The sequence below is a fragment of the Amblyomma mixtum genome, chromosome 4 (genome assembly GCF_055824585.1).
Source record: "Amblyomma mixtum isolate Tamu chromosome 4, ASM5582458v1, whole genome shotgun sequence".
Lineage (NCBI taxonomy): Eukaryota > Metazoa > Arthropoda > Arachnida > Ixodida > Ixodidae > Amblyomma > Amblyomma mixtum.
Genome location: NC_143015.1, coordinates 67417017 through 67436885, shown reverse-complemented (window position 1 = coordinate 67436885; position 19869 = coordinate 67417017). Strand labels below are relative to the sequence as shown.

General features: G+C 50.2%; 1 protein-coding gene across 1 annotated transcript in view; it reads left to right on the top strand.

Annotated features, from left to right (window-relative positions):
* The window catches only part of LOC149346748 (scoloptoxin SSD14-like), a 60588-nt gene extending 41593 nt beyond the window's left edge, over positions 1–18995 (top strand). The window contains exons 10-13 of the mRNA XM_089541410.1: positions 6668–6855; positions 7950–8190; positions 9226–9339; positions 18802–18995. Coding sequence (XP_089397536.1) covers positions 6668–6855; positions 7950–8190; positions 9226–9339; positions 18802–18954 — 696 coding nt within the window. The 3' untranslated portion in view covers positions 18955–18995. The remainder of the gene's footprint in view (positions 1–6667; positions 6856–7949; positions 8191–9225; positions 9340–18801) is intronic.
* The last annotated feature ends 874 nt before the right edge of the window (positions 18996–19869 follow it).

The following is a 19869-nucleotide window of genomic DNA, read 5'->3' as shown; positions in this document are numbered from 1 at the left end:
CATCTGTCATCGAAACCTGAAGCACCTGAGCTGCGGCTAGCGGGAATAAAAGGACAGGGAGAGGGAAACAAAAAAGGGGGGGGGGGGGGGCAGCGATAGTTAGAAAGGATAGGGGTAGGGCGGCAAAATACACTATGTGGCAAGATACATGATATTGACTAAAACTGTGCATTCGTACAATATTTCGCACTTAGCAAGATTATGAACCAACAGTATTTTTAGTTTGCATAGAAAAAGCAAATTATGGACACAAGTTCGAAGCCTTCCCAGTGTTTTTAAGTGCGTCATACGGGGTGACATAAAGTGGCCGTAGTTTGTGCTAGTCGACAGGCTTTTACATTTTCCTCTTCTCTGATGATGATAGGAGCGCCCCCTTTGAAACGTGGTTCGCTTGATCAGCGCGCCACTTGCATATAATATAGGGCGTCGTGATTATCGAATAAAAGGCTATGCAATTTTAGCGTCGTGTAGGTGCTCGGTCAGTGATGTGATAGGGTGCGTGGGTGAGTTTCCGGGACAACTTTCTGCGACGGCGGGGAAAGCTATAAGCGCGAAGCCACGGTTTCACAAGCTTGCTTCTCATTTCGCTCTCACCAGCTAACTTCACACGGAAGCTTACGGCTCGTGCTCATATACAGACTGTTGCAACGCTAAATGCGCGCACCATGGGAAAGCTGCTTGTCATGGCGGGTGGCATATGCTGTAGATGACGCTTATTTGTAATTAATTCTTATAAAATCAGGAAAGTACATCTAGATATACGGAGAGAAACAACTTCACTGCAATAAAATAAATTTGGTTTTTGAGGAAAGTATTATCTGTATCACACATATCGATGGACACCTGAACCGCGCCGTCAGGGAAGGGAGGAAGGTAGGAGTAAAAGAAGAAAGAGAGAAAGAGGTGCCGCTACACCTTGGCCAATCCCCCCACGTGGGTATGTGCCATAATAAAGAGGCTGAATAAGAAGAAGGTGTCCGGATTAATTCATTTTCATGTGGAGAAGAAGAAGAACTTCGACCACCTGGGGATCTGTAACGTGCACTGACATCGCACAGTGCACGGGCGCTCTTAGCGTTCCGCTACCATCGAAACGTGGCCGCCGCGGTCGGGTTCAAACCGATGTACTCCAGCTCAGTAGACGAGCGCTTTAACCAACTGAGCCACCGCGGCGGGCAAAACCTGAAACGCCTATTTTTGAAAATAGTGCGAAGTCTTGGGCAAAACACCCTGCATAATAATTTCAAGCCCGTGCGGGGTCCCGGATCCTCCCCCCCACCCCTTGGTCACGACCGGCTGCACCGACGCGAAATGACCACGAACACCAACTTGGCTTTCCCAGAAACCTTCGCTGAGTTTGTTCCGGGAAAATTAGTGCGAGGCGCAAGGCGTGGGCTATGTCGACGTCTGGGGTACGATCACGTGATCACACCAGCCCTTCCTCCTCCACTCACGCTGGGAGCCACGGACGCTTTAAGACTACTACTACGACAGAAAACCTAGCTGCTCTGCGCGGAAACCTTCGCCTTAACCTCTGTCCGAGTGGTTCCCATGGCGACCACCTACTGGTTACGCACTGCTGCTACGACGCCAAATCCAGGCAACGGGCGCCTAACAGCTGTCGCTGTCAAAAATGGCTGAGGCTTAACTTGGTTAACCCTGGTCAGATGCGAAGCATATTGATGGCTAGGCTTGGTAATACATGGCTTTCCTTGGTTGAATACTTGGTCATTTTAATACAACCACTAGAAGCCTTCGTCGTGGGGGAAGACAACGGCATGGCTACAGCGGAACGCCGACTAACCCCGAGACGCGCGTTGGGTGGGCGCCTGGATTGCCACGGAAGCCGCGTCCGCATGCCCGGTGGAGCGAGCGTTTCACCTACACCGAGTGTGAACGCGCGTTCGAAATGCGCGGGAATGCCTCTGTCGTGACGTCGTGTGTCACGTGGTATGCCACGTGTTGTGACGTCACTGTACCACGTGGTGTGCACGGCGTGTAACCACGGCGAAGGGCTGTAGTGTACCTCCGTCTTCCTCTGTCGTGACGTCTTGTGTCACGTGGTATGTCACGTGGTGTGACGTCATTGTACCACGTGGTGTGCACAGCGCGTAACCACGGCGAAGGGCTGTAGTGTACCTCTAGTAATATGCTTCGCATAAAAATTGGCAGTGGCTTAGCTTTGCTATGCCAGGATATACGTAGCGTGAGATGAGGGCGAGGTGTCCGCATCTCGGTGGACACCTGAACCAGAGGGAAGGCGCATAACTGCCCTCTTGGAACAGTGGACACCTGAGTCGTGCTTTAAACTACGTGGCGGTGGTGGTCGTGAAAACTTTGATTTGGTGAAATAGAGTTTGGGAGCCACAGAGTGGCCCCGCTACATGGTCGGCGTCCCTAGTCCGGAACACCGCATGACGAGGCCCCGTCTTTCGCCCGTTTCGCCAGAGCCCTTTGGGACTCAAGCGAGGAGCAGTTGAGGAGGGCAGTCTCCCCTGCCTCTCGGGTGGGGGTAGGGGAAGAGGGGAGGTGGGGAGGTGGGGATTTTGAGTACATGCCCACACCATGTGGAAGATATCACAGGTATCCCCACAGTGCGGGCATCGCCCATCCGTGCTAGGATCGTAATGTTTTATGATTGCAGGACAGAGTAGAGTACCTGTCTGCAGGCGCCTTAAAGTTCGCTCCTCCGTCTTACTCAGCCCCTTTGCAGGGGCCGGGAAAAGGGGGTGGTTGTCGCTATAATGCGTTATTATTTCCCTGAATCGCAGCAGCGGCTGGTTAGTCTCCGAGCCAGAAGAGCTGGGATGAGGAGACCGGTGAATAAGCGCTCGGGCAGCCGCGTCAGCGGCCTCCTCGTAAGCCCTGGTGGCTGACGAGCGCCTCCTCATCAAAATTCTTACTAACACTGTGCTGTTCCCGGTGGTGCTTAAACATTTCAATACATCATTTGATGGCGCGTGCCAGTTCTGTGGGGAGGTGGCTGACACCTTCCACATGGTCTGGGCGTGTCAATCAAACCCATCTATCTCCCCCAACCCCAAACCCACCAGAGAGGACTGGGAGGCGGCCCTGCTCGGCTGTCAAGACCTAAAGAGCCAAAAGGCTTTGGTTCAATGGACGCGGGCGGCGCTGCTTGCCAATGGGGCACCGGAATAGGGGCTCCACCCAGTATTGTAAGGGGAAAGGGCCAATAGGGTCCTACCCCAATCACCTTTCTGTAAAGAACTTAATTTTCCATAAATGTTTTTCACCACCACCACCCCTGCCAAGTAATGATCACATTCTTTTCCGGAGTCCGTGATGATGATTCTCGAATTGGCGTGGGCGGCAGCAAGCGCTGTCGCTACTTCCTTGGCTCGCATTGAATACGTGGCGGTAGTGACACACGTGCGCTGCGTGCGTTGGCATTGACAACGTTGTGCCAGAAACGCGGTGGTGGTGGTGGTGAAAAGCATTTATTACAAATTGCACATAGAGAGGTAGTTTGGGAGGTGGCCCCTAGTGCGCCACCCCCCTCACAATACTAGGTGGGATCCCTATTCCGGGACCCCATTTGACTCTACCGCCACTCGAGCACGCCGGACCAAGGCCTGTTGGGCCGGAAGGTCGTGGCAGCCGAGCAGGGCCGCCTCCCAGTCCTCTCGGGTTGGGTTGGGGTGGGGGGTGAGAGAAGGATTTTTCTGGCATGCCCACACCATATGGTAGGTGTCAGCCACCTCCGTACAGTATGGCGCTGAAGCCATAGGCCGTCGGCGTTCGTTGTGTTATTGGCGTTGGCGGTGACATTTTACACTCCGACCAGCTTAAGGAAAGGAAGTGCGCATAATGGCTCCCTGGATCAGTGGACGCCTGAATCATGCTTATAGGTACGTGGGGTGGTGAGAGAGATTTGTGGGCTGCAGGCATTGACAAGGTTGTGCAATGAACGTCGGGATGTTGAAGCCATATGCCGTCGGCGTTCGTTGTGTTATTGGCGTTGGCGGTGACATTTTACACTCCGACCATTTTAGGGAAAGGAAGTGCGCATAATGGCTCCCTGGATCAGTGGACGCCTGAATCATGCTTATAGGTACGTGGGGTGGTGAGAGAGATTTGTGGGCTGCAGGCATTGACAAGTTTGTGCCATGAACGGGACGCTGAAGCCATAGGCCGTCGGCGTTCATTGTGTACATTGGCGTTGGCGTTGTCAACGTTTTACACTCCGATCATTTTAAGAAAAGGAAGGCAAGCACGTAGGGTGAGGCACGCCAGCTGTGCGTAGTGACATCACTTGCTCCTCGCGCATGCGCAGTATGGTCATGCAAGAGCACGCGAAACGGTGACTGTGGGCAATGTAGCTCACGTCACAAAATAAAATTGTCTGAGGATCATCTCAACTTTCATTCATTTCATTTCATTTATTTATACTGTCAGCCCAGATCACGAGCTATAACAGGAGTGGATAATGAGGTATAAAAAATAGCAAAAACACAAACATTGAAACGGGCACAAAAATTCGGTACATAAAGCGTTCACCACTTATACAAAAAATAAAACACTGGCATATAATTCATGTAGACAATAAAACATCATGCAGCTTATCTAAAAATTCCCTAAGTGATTGTGAGGTGACAACAGAGTTTGGTACATGCGGTGAAACTGCAACAGCAGGGGAACGGTTGTGACTTTCGCTTTACATTAGTCGCCTTCCCGTTGCATCTTCGACCTTAATTTCGCCGTCACTTTTTCGTGCTGCTTCTGCGTAGGCTTCTGGAGGGTGAAGGTGGAACTATATTGGAGGTATTGAGGGCCTATATTGGAGTGCCTATATTGGATGTATATTGGAGGTTTTTGGGCGAGCCTATATCGGAGGTTTATAGTAGACTCCTGTCTTAAGTTTCATATAAGTGAGGGCCTCTGAAGAGAGCAGATGGGTGGAGGGATGTGTGTTCAAGGGACGAGATAATGAGGTGTCGTTGTAGAGGGCTGCGGATAAATTTTGACCACCTGGGGTTCTTTAACATCATTGGCAGCGCCAAGCAACACAGGAGTCTTTTATTGCGAAAGCAATACTAGTTGCACTTTCAGCCCGTCGCGTAGCGAGGCCGGTAGCTACCAATGACCTTTAGCATGACTCCCTGCTGTGATGTCATGCCATCTGCCGCAAAAACCAGGGGCCCAACTCGCGCCGTCGCGTAGCGAGGCCGCAACTACCAAGCGCGGCCTAACTCCCGCTCCTGCCGCGCGCGGAGCGCTTAGCGGTCGGTTCGGGTGTCCACCGAGATGACAGAGAATTACTGCGCCATTTTCTTTCCTCAAAAAGCGGTGCGTTCAAAGGGCAAGGCATGGCGCAGTAATTCTCTGTCATCTCGGTGGAAACCCGAACCACAGGAAGGGAGGAACGCCACCACCCGTTCGGCGCGATGCCTTGACATTTGAACGCAACGCTTTTTGAGGAAAGGAAATTCTCTATCATCTCGGCGGACCCCCGAACCGCACCGCACAGGAAGGGAGGAAGTGAGAGTGAAGGAAGAGGGAAGCTTCTAGACAATCACCCGTTAGCGTCAGCCGCTCGTTTTGGCGACCGAGGCACGCATAAATCTCCCAGCACGTGGAGGCCCTCGTGTGGTGAGTATAATGCCATGTAAAAGAAATCGGCAAAACTTTCATGCGCATAAGCTTTACTAAGAGCACTAGCAAGACACACCACCAGCCAAACCAGGCGCAGCCAGGGCTATTGCTTTCGCAACTTACCGGGCTTAACCAAGCTAAGCATCTGCCAATTTTTTTGCATTTCACTTCAATCTGCTACCGCAACCGCTGCGGCCGACATTTCTTCGCACTCGGCAGCCGAACGCACTAACCGCTCAGCCACCGTGGCCGGTAAGACCTCAAATTGGATGTATGCATACATGGTGGGCGGATATGAACACAGTGGATGGGACGTAGCATGGTCACTAATCTGCCTTCGCGTAAGGGAAGTACGACAAGTCGGAGAGTTCAGTACCGCAACTATATGAACGGCAGAATCAGTCGGAAAGCACTTCGCATTCACCTTCGCGCAGACTTCCCCAAGGAACCAGTCAGATACACTATTTTCTGGATACCGGGACACACTGGAATCGAGGGCAACCAGAAGGCCGACGAAGTAGCTCGCGAGCACACGAACCGAGCGCTTCAACACGCGGCCCCTGAGGAGTTCTCGCGGGTAGTCCCGGAGTATTCGGATATATTGAATTGTTACAGAGGAATGAGGGCAAAGTATCCTCCCCCCCCCCCCCCCCAAAAAAAAAAAAAACTTTTAAATCAACATACTGGCAGCAACTGCAAACGGGAACGTTTGCGAACTTACCTATACTAAGCAAAATGTACCCGGATCAGTACAGGGACATATGCCCATGGTGTTGGGACAAACCCACCTATCTATATCATATCACGTGGGAATGCAAAAGAAACGAGGCTTTCCATAGAATGCAAAATCCGAGTGCGGAACAATGGGAGAGTTAGCTCTCCAGCGGCAACACGGTTTTCCAGAGAGAACTGGACATCCATGCCCAGCGAGCAGCCAAGCTCAGCGGTGCCCTGGAATAGAGGCGCCGACCTGTGTTGACCGTAATAACTTGTAAAATAGAGCAAATAAATTTTATCCTATCATATTCTATCTGTACCGCGTGCTTAACCGCAGGTGATGGACGAACTGCTGAGCTTCGAGCTGGTCTCGAGCTTGGCATCAGCCGTGGGTGATGCGCCGCTCGAGCGGATCGAGGACTACGGCTGGGAGGCGCCTCCGGTCGAAGACCACGGGTCCAGTTTCGTCGCCGTCTTCGGCCCCGACGGAGACGCCGTGGTCATGGTCGCCTCGCTCAACTGGGAGTAAGCCAGCGCCGCCGTTCGTTGCATCTTACAGCCAATCCCACGTTGCGCGTATCGCCCATGAACTTGGGACACGTACTGCATGTTTTATTGCGAAAGCAATACTACGCCAGGTGTCGCCTCTTCGCGGTACCGCAGCCTACCCTTCACGGTCGGTGGTCGGTCATGTGACTACTGACGTCATACCAGAGCGAGAGATGGGGCACCAAGTCGGCTCTTCAGCGCGCCGCAGCTACAACTTCGCGGCCGGTCGACCACCTGCTAACGGCGGCAAGCGATCGACGTCATATAAGTTGCAAGAGCTTGCAGGCCTTGCTGCGGTGATGGATGTGTGTTGCAGCGTGTGGTATGACGTCATCCACAGACATACAGGCGCTATCAGGTGAATACAAGGGGGGTACTGCGCACAAAAAGACACGGACAAGAAGATAACACAACAAGCGCAGGTGTAGAGAAAAGTAGCGCCTGCTCGCCGGTTCTTCGGTATAGGTATGGAAGACTTCGGAAGCGAGTCAAGATTATTGTGTTGTGTTACCGTTTAACCTGATGGAGGCTATGGATATCGAAGATGCTACAAGTTACACCATATTGCTTTCGCAATTACCTAGGCTTAACCAAAGCTAAGCCCCACCAATTTTTTGTGCCACGTAGGATCTTTGTTCGTCCGAATTTGGGCCGCATACTCAGGGCGTCGGAAGGAATCATAAGGTTTAGTCTGCGTATCAGCCAGCATTCAGGCTTGTCGGTGCCAGACCTCGGCACGGATGCGAAGCAGACCGCGAGCTGGTTATTTTTCGGCTTCAGATATTTAGTCAGCCCAAAATTAGACTGACAGGGTCGACACACGTTTATACTGGTTTCTTCGAATAGGAAAACCCCAACTGTCCATCGTGTGGTAACTACCGTCCAGCAAAAGTGAATTAAAGCACCCAACTAAGGGAATGAGTGTTTGGGTATCCAACGCTTCTCAGGTCCTTCCACCGGTGCGCTTGCATCGCTGTTGACACCTAGGTTCTTGGCGATGAGCAGTTTTACCGTCTTTGGCGTCGCAGTAAGTTGCCTGAAGTGCTTATCGAAGTCGCACTGGGTCGCAGCTTCGGCTCAATGTGGCTGTCGCCTTCGACGGGCGTGCTGCTCAACAACCAGCTGGCCGCATTCTCCTATCCGGGCCGCCACGGCTTCCAGGGATACCCGCCGCAGGCGGTCAACCGGCTGGTGCCGGGCAAGAGGCCCATGGCATCCGCCTCCCCGCTGGTCATCACGGCCAACGGCGATGAGCTGCGAGCCATCGTGGCACCCACTGGGGGCCCGCTAGCTGTCACGGGGGCCGCACAGGTACACGGTCATCAACTTCCCACTTGAATACCGCTCCGTGCGGACAACGAAGATTTAATGTATAAAGCACCTATAGTAAGATACAACTTTAAAAAAACAGCATTTGAAAAACTGGGCCGCGGTCCGAGGCGTCCTGTATTACTACGCTGGCCAATCGCAACAGTAAACAAAATGAACTTTTTAATGTTTCACTATATCAAACAATCCACGTATCAAAAGTCTAGAGTTCATAATTTTTTCTTGCGATAAGATTCTTGTTTAGGTAACAATAAACGTTTAAGCAGCGTACTACTTTTTCGTCGTGGAGGAATTCTGTACGCGGAGGCTGAATGTGGGCGGAGCTTCACTGCAGAAGCACCGAAGTTTGGGCCAGTTGGTATTGATCCATCTTGAAAACGTAGCAGCACGAAAAAACGAGGACAAAATAGACACAGGTACGACAGGGCATGCGCAGATGCGCGTCTGCTTTGGACAGCTCGCGTCTCTAATGGCTAAACGCGATGACATGTTTGAAAAGCATCCATACATTGCGGAGAAACCAACTCCTTTGCATCGTCTAGCACTAAACCGTTGCTGACAGTCCATTCGTACACATACTGTCCTCGCGCTTCGCGCCATTTTATTTTGTCCGAGTACAGATTTTCACTGAAAACGACGCTTTTGAATCAATAACGCGCAATTCATTCAGTGTTCACCCATTAGTAAAAAGAAAACGTTTGTGATTTGTGGCACTTACAACAGATGGCGCCACCCATCTACCGCATGGCGACTATTTCGTCCTTAACTCATTGAGATAGACCTTGGTGCACTGAATGACAAGCTCTGTCATTAAATGCGACAATAATCTGCCTAGAATAAAGCAAGTTCGCCAGCCAGAATCAAGCGGATTGAGCCTGCACTCGCTCTAACAGCTGCACCATGTCCGCCTCCTGCGTGCAAGAGGTGCGGCTTTCCCTCATAATTTGAATGTTCTGGAGAACAATATAGCGGACCTACGCTCAGCTGTAGGTACTTATACAGTAACTCTACCCGCAGGTGTTGATGCGCACTATGTGGATGGAGCACTCGATCAAGCAGGCCATCGACTGCGGACGCCTGCACCACCCGCTGCTGCCGGACTCCGTGCGTGCCGAGGAATTCGTAGACGCGGTGAGCACCGTTACGCTTACGTAGTACTGTGCGTCTTTATCGTGAAGAGTTCAAAAAATTTTCTCGCCTCAACCGCTGGCTCGTTCGCGGTAAAACTGAGCACTGAGCTTGCGCACTGTGGCAACTCTTGTCTCGTAGCAAGTTTTAAAACGATACTTACTTGAATCAGCCGCGAATGATGTAACTCTGTAATCGTCTGCGTCGGGATCGACGATATGAAAGCCGCCAGCGCCGGATTGCCGCGAAGGGCGGCAGTGGCGCCATCAAAGGACCCGCACAGTTTGTAATGATGACCTCGGCGCCCTTCTAGTGATGCAAAACTATCGATAGTACTGTCGATAGTTGATTCACTATCGAACTATCGATGGCAAAAAAGACTATCGATAGTACTATCGATAGCGCGCTATCGATAGTACTATCGATAGTTATTACTTTCGATATACTATCGATAGTAGTTTCGATAGTTCTATTGATAATACTATCGATAGCCGTATCGATACTACTTGTTATATATGAAGTGAAGTGAAGTGAAGTTTATTTTGACATCAATTTGTCAGAGGTGACGGGACAAAAGGCAATTCATTTTTTGCCTGACGTGGCCCCGTCACCCGTTACATTGCTCAGGGGGGTGGCAAATTACACAGTAAAGTACACAAAAGAAAAACAAGAAAAGTAACAACATCGCATACGTACTACATGAATTATATGTAAAGATCAATGAGTTACACATAATTAACACAGATTCAATGAAAAATGAAGGAAACAACAACGCATAGCTAAAATGTCTCTAGGACAAAACAAAAAAATTGAAATAGCAAACAATGAGATACACAGAATTAACATACAGGCAAGGGGAGAAATAGCACGCAAACCAAAAACAATGAAAACCGCATCGCATGCCTCCTACGTCTTTAGGACAAGAAAACCAAAAAGAGCGAACCTGGACATACACCCAGCGAGTAAAAAAAAACAAAAAAAAACTAGAAACTATACTTTGTGAGGAGACAGGGACAGAAGGTACATTTTAACATTATTCTTGAAGTTACGGGGGGAACGAGGCTGCTGCAGAAGTTCCATAATACGTGGGTGTTTATTAAGTAAATCAGGAATTAAGTAATCAATGTGCTGCATACCATAATTCGTTCTCATCAGAGGCATTTGAAAATGACTATACCTGAAATCATAAGGTTTATTGTTAGGGAAGTATAAATCATAAAAGGAAACTGGATCACGGGTGACTTCATGATAAATATGATATGCAAGCTTTAGCTGAAACAGTCCATTTATCTTGAGTAAATTATGTTTTAAGAATAATGGGTATGTATGTTCTAGCGGACCTACATCTTCTATGCAACGCAGAGCTCGTTTTTGCAATATCTCAAGCCTGTGCAAGTTTGTCTTGGTAGTGGTGCCCCAGATTAACAGACAGTAATGTAAATGAGACTGTACTAAAGCAAAATACAACTGACGTTTAATAGAGCTGGGAACCAAATATCTCACTTTATACAAAATGCCTAGAGATCTAGAGATATTTGTGTGAACCTTATTTATATGAGAAGTCCAGCTTAAGTTTTCCTCAAATAAGGCACCTAAGAACTTATAAATGGAAACGCGTTCAAGGGCTGAGTCTTGGTACTTAACCAGGATATTAAAATTTTCAGGTTTATTTCGCGGCTTAAACATTACGTACTTTGTTTTCCGAACGTTCAATTGCATTTGGTTTATCCGGAGCCAGCATGAAAGCTCATGTAGCCAGGTGTTCGCGAAGGTTTCTAGTGTAGATAACTGTTTTCCTGAAAAAAACACACTGGTGTCATCTGCATAAAGTATAATATCGGGTGTGTTTGGTATGAGGACAATATCATTAATATAAATTATAAACAGCAAGGGTCCCAGGATTGAACCTTGTGGAACACCATATGCAATCGGTTCTAGAATAGAAGAATGTCCATTAAGGCTTGTAAATAGGTATCTGTCCGTCAGGTAGCTGCGAATCAGATTGAGAGCAACGCCACGGATTCCAAAAAAAGGAAGTTTATGAAATAATATTTGATGTTTAATAGAATCAAACGCTTTTCTGAAATCAAGGAACAGACCTAGCGTGAATCGGTTATTTTCAAAATTATTGATAACCTTGTTTTTAATATTCAGAAGGGCTATTTCAGTTGAGCTATTTGGACGGAAACCATATTGCTGCCTCACAAGGAGCTCTCTTTCAATACAGAACTTACTTAGGCGTGATTTTATCACTTTCTCAAGCACTTTAGAAAATAATGGCAGTACTGAAATCGGTCTGTAATTGTTAATATCATCATGCGCACTACCTTTATGCAAAACCACCACCTTTGCAATTTTCATGCTGTTTGGAAAGATTCCTGTAGCTAACGAGCTATTGCATATATGCTGCAGAGGACGAGATATGAGGTCAACAACAGATGCTATAGGCAGAGCCTTGATATCATCGTTCCCTGGGGAAGCATTTTTGCTTAAAGAGCTAAGACAGCAAATAATTTCAAGCTCACTGCATGGAGTCAGGAACAATGAATCAACCACACTAGGAGATATGTATTTGTCAAGTCCATCAATATCTACCACCTGTTGTGTCGTAGCCCCAGAGTTTACAAAATGAGTGTTAAATTTATTGGCCAAACAAGTGTCCTTATACTCAACACCATCAATTTTAAGAACGTTAGGTATCTTGTTGCTAGTTTTTCCGATAATGTCTTTGAGTCAGTTCCATACCTTTTTAGTATTACTGGAGATGGCTTCAAACTTTTGCGTGTAGTATTGTAACCGGGCCTTCTTAAGATCTGAACTGAGCTTGTTCCTGGTTCGTTTATATTCAGCTAAGAGATCAAGGTTCTTTGACCGAACAAACTTGTCGTACAGTTTATCGCGTGCCTTTATTCTTTTATATAACTGTTTGGTTACCCAGGGTTTTCTGGATTTCTTGCAAACTTTGACCGGCTGCAAAGGAAATGCTCTGTTATAACTTTCCTTTACCTTAAGTAGGAAAATATCATAGGATAAACTCGGGTTTTCCTCCGAGTAAACATCATCCCAGTTTGTCGCTTCTAACCCAGTACGGAACGTAGCTCGCCTCAGCACTATAATTACGATGAAAAATTGGAGCAAACCGATTACGACCTCCCCTTCTTTTTGCCCATGGAAAAAAAACAGAATATGGGTAGATGATCGCTAATTGGCAGTGTTAAAATTCCTGAAATAGTTTCCTCGTTACTATGGCTAGTTATGCACAGGTCAAGCAGTGTTTCTGTGTTAGGTGTAATCCTGGTTGGTGCATTTATAACATTACAACAGCCAAACGACTCGAAGGTATCCCGGAAACGTAGGCAGAGAGGGCTTTCAGATGACAGATCAATGTTGAAATCACCAACGCAAACAATAGGTACATGGAGAAGTAAGGCATGTTCGAAAATACTATCGGTTCCATAAAATCAACCACGCGTACCCACTGCACCTAAACTTGATTTCCCGAGTGTGTGGTATGGAGATGATACGATTAACTGACAGGACTCGCCCCTTTTCACGGCCTATACGCGTCACCGAGCTCTGCAGACGTTCCCTATGCAAAGTTGTTGGATGAAATGTTAGCGTGCGAATGTCCTAGTTTCGAAGCATGAATGCGAAAAGCATTACTGCAGCGGTTACGTCAGCAAGACGGAAGTCTGCAGTGCACGGTAATGTCGCGTAAGCCAGCACAATTTGTGCTCTTTGTTCTTCCATCGGATGCAGTTCCAGGTATTTTTCCGAACTGTCCCAGTGCACTTTAATGAACCACAGCTAGTCGCAATTCATTTACCCGGAGACCTCCACTACGGCATCCCTTATAGCTTGAGTCTCTCTGGGATGTTAAGCCCAAGAGACCGTGAAACCAATCAGGTATCGCAAATGTTTTGGTTATATCGCTGGCCAACAAATGCATAATGCCAATGTTGTTACTATCAATAGTCTTACGATCGATAGTTTCACTATGGATAGTCTTGCTATCCATAGCGGTACTATCGATAGTGATACTATGGATGCTACTATTGATAGTGCTACTATCGATAGTACTATCGATAGTAGAATAGATAGTATTACTATCGATAGTCTACCGATACTAGCACTATCGATAGTTTTTTTACACTATCGATAGTTTCAAAAAAAAACCATCGATACTATCGATAGTCAATTTTTCGATAGTTTTGCATCACTACGCCCTTCGCGTCGTGGCGCTTTCCTACGTAAACAAGAGATGGCGCCATAAACGCCATTGCGCGAAAACCCAGAGTTGATGATGATGATGAAAACGTTATTTGTAACAAGGGAGTTTTGGACACGTCGGTCCTTGGGCCCCCGCACGGCCCCACTGCACTCAAACGTTCAAGTCCCGGAGGCTCATGACGCTGGCAGCCCGGCCGGTGGCGATGGCTTGCTTGGCCGGGTCCTCGGAGTGCAGTAGGGGTCTCCCAAGCCTCCCAAGTGGTAAGGTGCTCCAGGCCCCGCGGGGGAGGATCCGCCGGGCAGAGGAAAGGAATATGGTCGAGAGTGGCTTTGGGGTGGTGGCAGAGGGTACCGGAAGGGTTCGTGTGGACTGGGTGATATCGCGAGCGTATATAAGGGGAGGGCAAAGTGCGTGTTTGGAGCCGCCTCCAAAGTGTCTGATGGTAATTGTCGAGGGAAGGATGAGGTGGGGGGTAGAGCCGACGCTCGGCTTTGCAGGCCTGCGTCATTTCTCTGAATGAGTGCATGCGCTCCCGCGAGAACCCCAGGTCGGAGGCCGCCGGTGCCCGGTTGAGAGAAGCTCGGGCTAAAGCGTTGGCGGCCTCGTTTCCGGGATTCCCGGAGTGGGCAGGAACCCATATCAGCTCCACATGGCGGGGCGGGTGCGCGGCGAGGGAGTCCAGTATGCGAAATGCAGGGACGTGAACTCTCCCGCGAGCAAAATTTAGTATGGCAGTTTTGGAATCTGACAGTATATATCGAGCCTCCGTGCGTGTGATGGCCAGGGCAATGGCGGCCTCTTCGGCCTAAACCCAGAGTTCGCGGCTTTCGGTTTGTCTATTTCGGAGCAGACGACAATGGGTTTGTATCATGCACGGCCAAACCAGATAAGTACTGCTGATAATGAAACTTACTACGAGACAAAAGTTGCCGCAATACCCAAGTTCTGTGCACAGTTTCAGCTTAAGCGAGCCAGCGGTGGAGGCGAGAAAATTTTTAAGACTTCACGATAAAGATGCACAATACTACTAGCATGGCTCCAAGCCAGCTCGCGATTCTTCCGGATAAAAATCCGAGCATAGACCTACGGACCATTCCTCCAGGTGACCAAGGTCTCCGGAGAGATACAGTGTAACGTTGTACTGAGGCTCTAGTGATTTATTATGTAGCGGTAATGAAAATGTTAATTGCTGAGTTTATCGTCGCGAAACGACGCACAGGCCATGAGGGACCACAGCAAACGGATGCCTTTTGTTTTTGCCTCCATCTTTTAAAATGCGGCCGCCGCGGCCGGGATCACATTACGATGAACGTTTGCCAACATCTTTGCATCGGCTGGGCGCAGGGGTCATCTTACACACTGCATATTGCGGTCGATAGAAGAAGTCCTCGCCCGCACTAGTAACTCTTGAAGTGAACATGCAGAAGCACGGCTGATGTGTTGAGTGGTCAACTGCTGGCGGTGCCCTGCAACTTGGCTTCCATCATGTATGTCATAACGGGCCCTCTTTTCCCTTGTTCATCCACCACCCTATAAATGAAGCTTAAGTAGCGTTGAGCAGTTCGTCTGAATGCTGCAGGAGGCGTGAAAATGCGCAAACGTCGAGGGTTTCAGTAGTGTATCGGTTTCTTATATATTGGTGTTATGGGGTGGTAGTGGTGAAAAATGTTTATCATCCATTAACTTGTTACAGAAAGGTGACTGGGGTAGGGCACTATTGGCCCTCTGAGCCCTCACAATACTAGGTGGAGCCCTTAATCCGGTGCCCGGTTGGCAAGCAACGCCACCCGCGTCCGTTGAACCAAGGCCTTCTGGGTCTTGAGGTCCTGACAGCCGAGCAAGGCCGCCTCCCAGTCCTCTCTGGTCGGGTGGAGTTGGAGGGGGGGGGGGGGGAATCGATGGGTTTTATTGGCACATCGAGACCATGTGGAAGGTGTCAGCCACCTCCCACAGAACTGACACGCGCCATCAAAGGATGTGTTGAAATGCTTCAGTACCGCCGGGCACAGTACAGCAGTGTCTGTGAGAATTTTTATGAGGCTGTCGTCGGCGCGATCCTGTCCTTTACAAGGGAACGGGTAGCACCGGTGCTCCTCCTTGTAGTAATCGGTGGTGTGTTTGATGGTAAGGGCCCGGTTGTCTGATTGGGAGTAGGCTTCCGTGGACAGGGAAATAGCCCGGGGAGAGTGCGCGGGCGGCCTGATCGCTGTAGACGCTGTAGGTTTTGAAAGTGAGCCCGTTAACTGTGTTTGTGTTGTGTACTACTGCAGCCGTGTGCCACCCCCCGTGGTGTGGGCGGTAACGTCCACGTAATACACGTGTTGTTGGTGTCCATAGAATCGCCCCAACGCTTCCGCGCGCGCCTGGCGACGACCGCTGTGGTCTGCTTTGAACATGTTGCGGGGAAGGGGTCGGACCCGGTGGGCGCGTCTCTAGGGCTCTGGCACCCTCTCCCTTTCCTCAATGTGGTAGTCATGTGTGATTTGTAGCCGGTCCAAGGGGCGGCGACCGGAGGTGGTCTCTGCGAGATGCGAGTATTGGTTGACTAAGTGGGCTTCTCGGAGCTATGTTCACTACGCCCAAGGCCAGAAGACTCTGGTTGGACGTGGCTACCGGGAGGTCGAGAGCCCGCTTGATGACTTTTCGATGGATGACCTTTAGTTGGTCATCATCGTGTTTGCGCAGGGGCAAGTAGGGAGTTGAGTAGAGGATTCTACTCGTTACGAAAGCATGGACAAGCCGCAGTGCATCCTTGCTTCGTAATCCGCCCCGCTTGTTGGAGACACAGTGGACTATGCGTCCCACCTGGTCTCCCACCGTGCGAAGTTTGGCTAGGGTGCTGTCGACTCTGCGTTGGTGGTGTATGAAGAGGCCAAGGACGCGGATCTCCTTGGCCTCCCGGATCGGTCCCGAGGGGAGATTGGTGCGAAGTGGAGTTGTGTGCTGAGGGGAATCCATTGTTCAAGCCGTTCAATTGTTTCGTTAGGAGCGCTGTCGACAGGCGGCAGGTGGCTTCAAAGCGGCAGGGCGCGTTAACTCGAACTATTGGGGTCCGTATTCGTTGGTGGCGAAAATGCAGACGACGTGGCCGGCTATGCAGACAACTTTTCAGTCCGTCTTTCGCGCTGTTCGCAATTACGGCTCGCACTAACAGATTAAGGGAGCTGAGTTCCATTTCTGAAATTTGTGGGTTTTGTCTCTCGTGCCTAACCGGAGAAGTGTGAAGGGAGGCACAAGATGAGTTACACGTGGTGAGCCCGTGGGTTGCTCTAGGAACGAAGCAGGCACAGTTGGTGGCGAGCGCTGGCGTCACAGCCATGGTGAAAGAAAGACAACCCTGTTCACCAGCCTAGAACAGCGTAACAGGGGAGATTATTTAATGCGTGAACACATTTTAGTACACGGTGTTGTGTTTTTGCCCACATTCCGCTGGCCTCTCTGGAAACCAGCGCCGCGCGCCCGCCGTCGCGCAAAGCAAGCCCAGACTCTCATCGGACATGTCGCGGCTTGCAGCGTGAATCATCCCGCCTCGCCGGCGCGGACCCTTCCTCCTCCCCCTCCTCACCGTCGGTGCGAACTCCTACGACGCTTCGCCGGTCGCCCTTTCCAGTCCGCAAGCCTTCAACGGCCGAGCCCTTCTCGACCATTCGTCTAATTTGAACGGTGGCCAGTGCCGTGACCTGATTGGAGGATTTGAACTGCTGGCTGCCGCAACGGACACCGGCGGCTATAAAAACGGAGCCGCGCTGAGCACGAGCAGCAGATGGGCAGCAGAAGAGCCATCACGCCGGAGCTACGCTCGCCGCCGGGCGCCGCCCTTCTTTGTGCTAGCCCGTGGTGCTCTTGGCCCTTGTATCTATCATGTAAACGCCCTTGTACATATTGTACATAAACGTCCTTCGACTCACCGTCGCCTCGACCGTTCTTGGCTCGGAGGCCCAGGCCCAACAACGGGCGGTCTCGCGTGTCACGAAATGCGAGCTCTCCCAAAGCGATAGTCGAAATCTCTTATCTTGCAGTTCAGCGTGGACGTGCTTGCGTCTACGCTGTGATCGGATCGTTCTGCCGATATATTTTTCACAGCGTCAGTTGTTAAGGCGTCTTTCCAGCTTTATGCGTCGTCGTTCGGAATGCATTTCTTAGTGCAAGGGTATGGACAGTCGAAATTATTATAGGAAGCGTAACTGCCCTGTAACTGCCTCCTGTTAAAACACGCCAGGTGCGACGCGTCACGCTGATTGGTGGTCATGACAACGCACCACGCAGACTGGCCAGGTTGCCAAGCACTGATTGGTCCATGCACAGTGACGTCACTGGGGACGTTACGATTTCTCCCTCTTTTCGGCCCTCATCTCCCTCGCTGCGTCCGTAACGTCGGACGCCCACCTTTATGCATACCCGGCAATTCGTGACAAAAGCATTTTTGAACGGAAAAAAGTGTATGAGCGCAATTTTTTCATATACTGTAACATTTCACTACAACAATCAATATATTCGCAGATCTGCCGTCGGAAGGATTGCATTGCTTTTTCTATTACCGATTTTGCTATCGTCAAAAGCGTTCCCCATTGGTTTTCAATGGCATGCAGTCTAAACTGCCCGATGAAAGTGATGGAAACACTATAAGAGAGAGAGAGAAAACCTTTAATTGAAACAGAGTAATTCGCAGGAACCGGGTTGTCGGGGCCCCTAGTCCAGGGCTCCGCTGGCGGCAGCTGAATCCGCCAGAAAGATTTTGCTATATATCGGAAGAATGAACCATTAGCTTCAATATTTCTATACTAGTACGTACCTTACACTTTTCATTACTCAAATTTTTGCCAAAGATTGTTGGACATGGGATGGATGAATAAGTGACTGCGTTGCCCGCCGTCTCATGACCGATTGCTCCTTCAAAACAAAAAAATAGGCAGTGGCTTAGCTTGGTTCTGCCAGGATATACGTGGCGAAAGCGAGCGCAGCAACGAGGCAAGCGGTGTGACGTCATACCAAACGTCGAGGCGCGCGGTGTGACGTCATGCCAGATGGCGCGCAAGCGCGCGGAGTCCGCCAGCTGCGGCGGTTGCTAGGCAACGGCTCAAGGTTGGTCTCTGTGCCTCCTCGCAGCACCGTTACAGCGAAATCGCAAGTTTGTGGCCAATGTAGCTTTCGCTACAAAGAACATAAAATACCACTACGCCGGTTAAACTGGCAGGGTGTGGTCAACTGCTTCGTTTGCATCGCGGGGTGCGCAGGACGTCCAGGAAGGCCTACAGCGGCGGGGCCACCGGCTGCGCCACTTCGAGTGGCGCGGAACCGTCCAGGGCATCACGGTGATGCCGGGCCGGCGCGTGTTCACGGCCTACGACACGCGCGCCGGTTCCACCGCCTCATACGACGGCGACTGACGGCTGCAGCGCGCTGGGACTGCTGCCGCCTCACCGACGTGCCGCTGGTTCAATTGGTGACGCTCCAGACTTTGTTGTCTCCCACTTTATCACCAAGAGATCGGAGAAAGTTTCTACTTCACTCATAGCTTGACAGCACCTTTTATAGATCGTATTTGCGACACCGCTCTGGCATAATAAACCATATTTCGATGCAAGTGTGAGAGTCTCGGTGCAGCATTTCTTCAGGAGTGCCACATTACTGTGTATTGAAGAGACGCCTATTTTTTCGTGCTTCTCTAGTGCGAAGGACACGTTAGCTGTCTCACAAAGCCCCACCACGCACGCAGCCCATGACAGCCCCCTACTCACACCAAGGTCCTCCAAGATCAAAAGCGCCCACTGCGCGGCCAACCTGGGCAAGCATTCCTATTGGGTCACAAGTTGGGCTTCTACCGCACGAGGCGGATTTAGGGTTGCTTGAAGGCGGAACTTATCTCTCATCCGTCAAGGCAACTGTGGTCTAAGACCCTTTTCCCAGGCATCTCACCCTAGAAGAGCCGAGCACCAGGCCAGGGGAAATGTACCCATTAAAGAAACCGGTGAGTACCCGGCGGCACTGGGGATCGAACCCAGCACCTCCCGAATGCGAGGCGGATGCTCTACCACAAGGCCACGCTTTGTATGTTTCAGTTGTTTGGTCAGTTTGTTTGTTTGTTTTGCTACGGTACAGATGACCATCATAATCTGGAGTGCAGTGATTTCCCAGCCGGTACCCAGGTCTTGTTTTGACGAAGCCCCGGCCAGGTAGGTGGTTACCCTAGGGTTGGTCCCCCAGCAAGTCGGGGACCAGTTAACTTCGTCTTTTTCTTGTCATAATGGCCGATGGATTTTCAGGCAACAAAGACGCAGTGTCTCACGCCGCGAGGGGAGGGA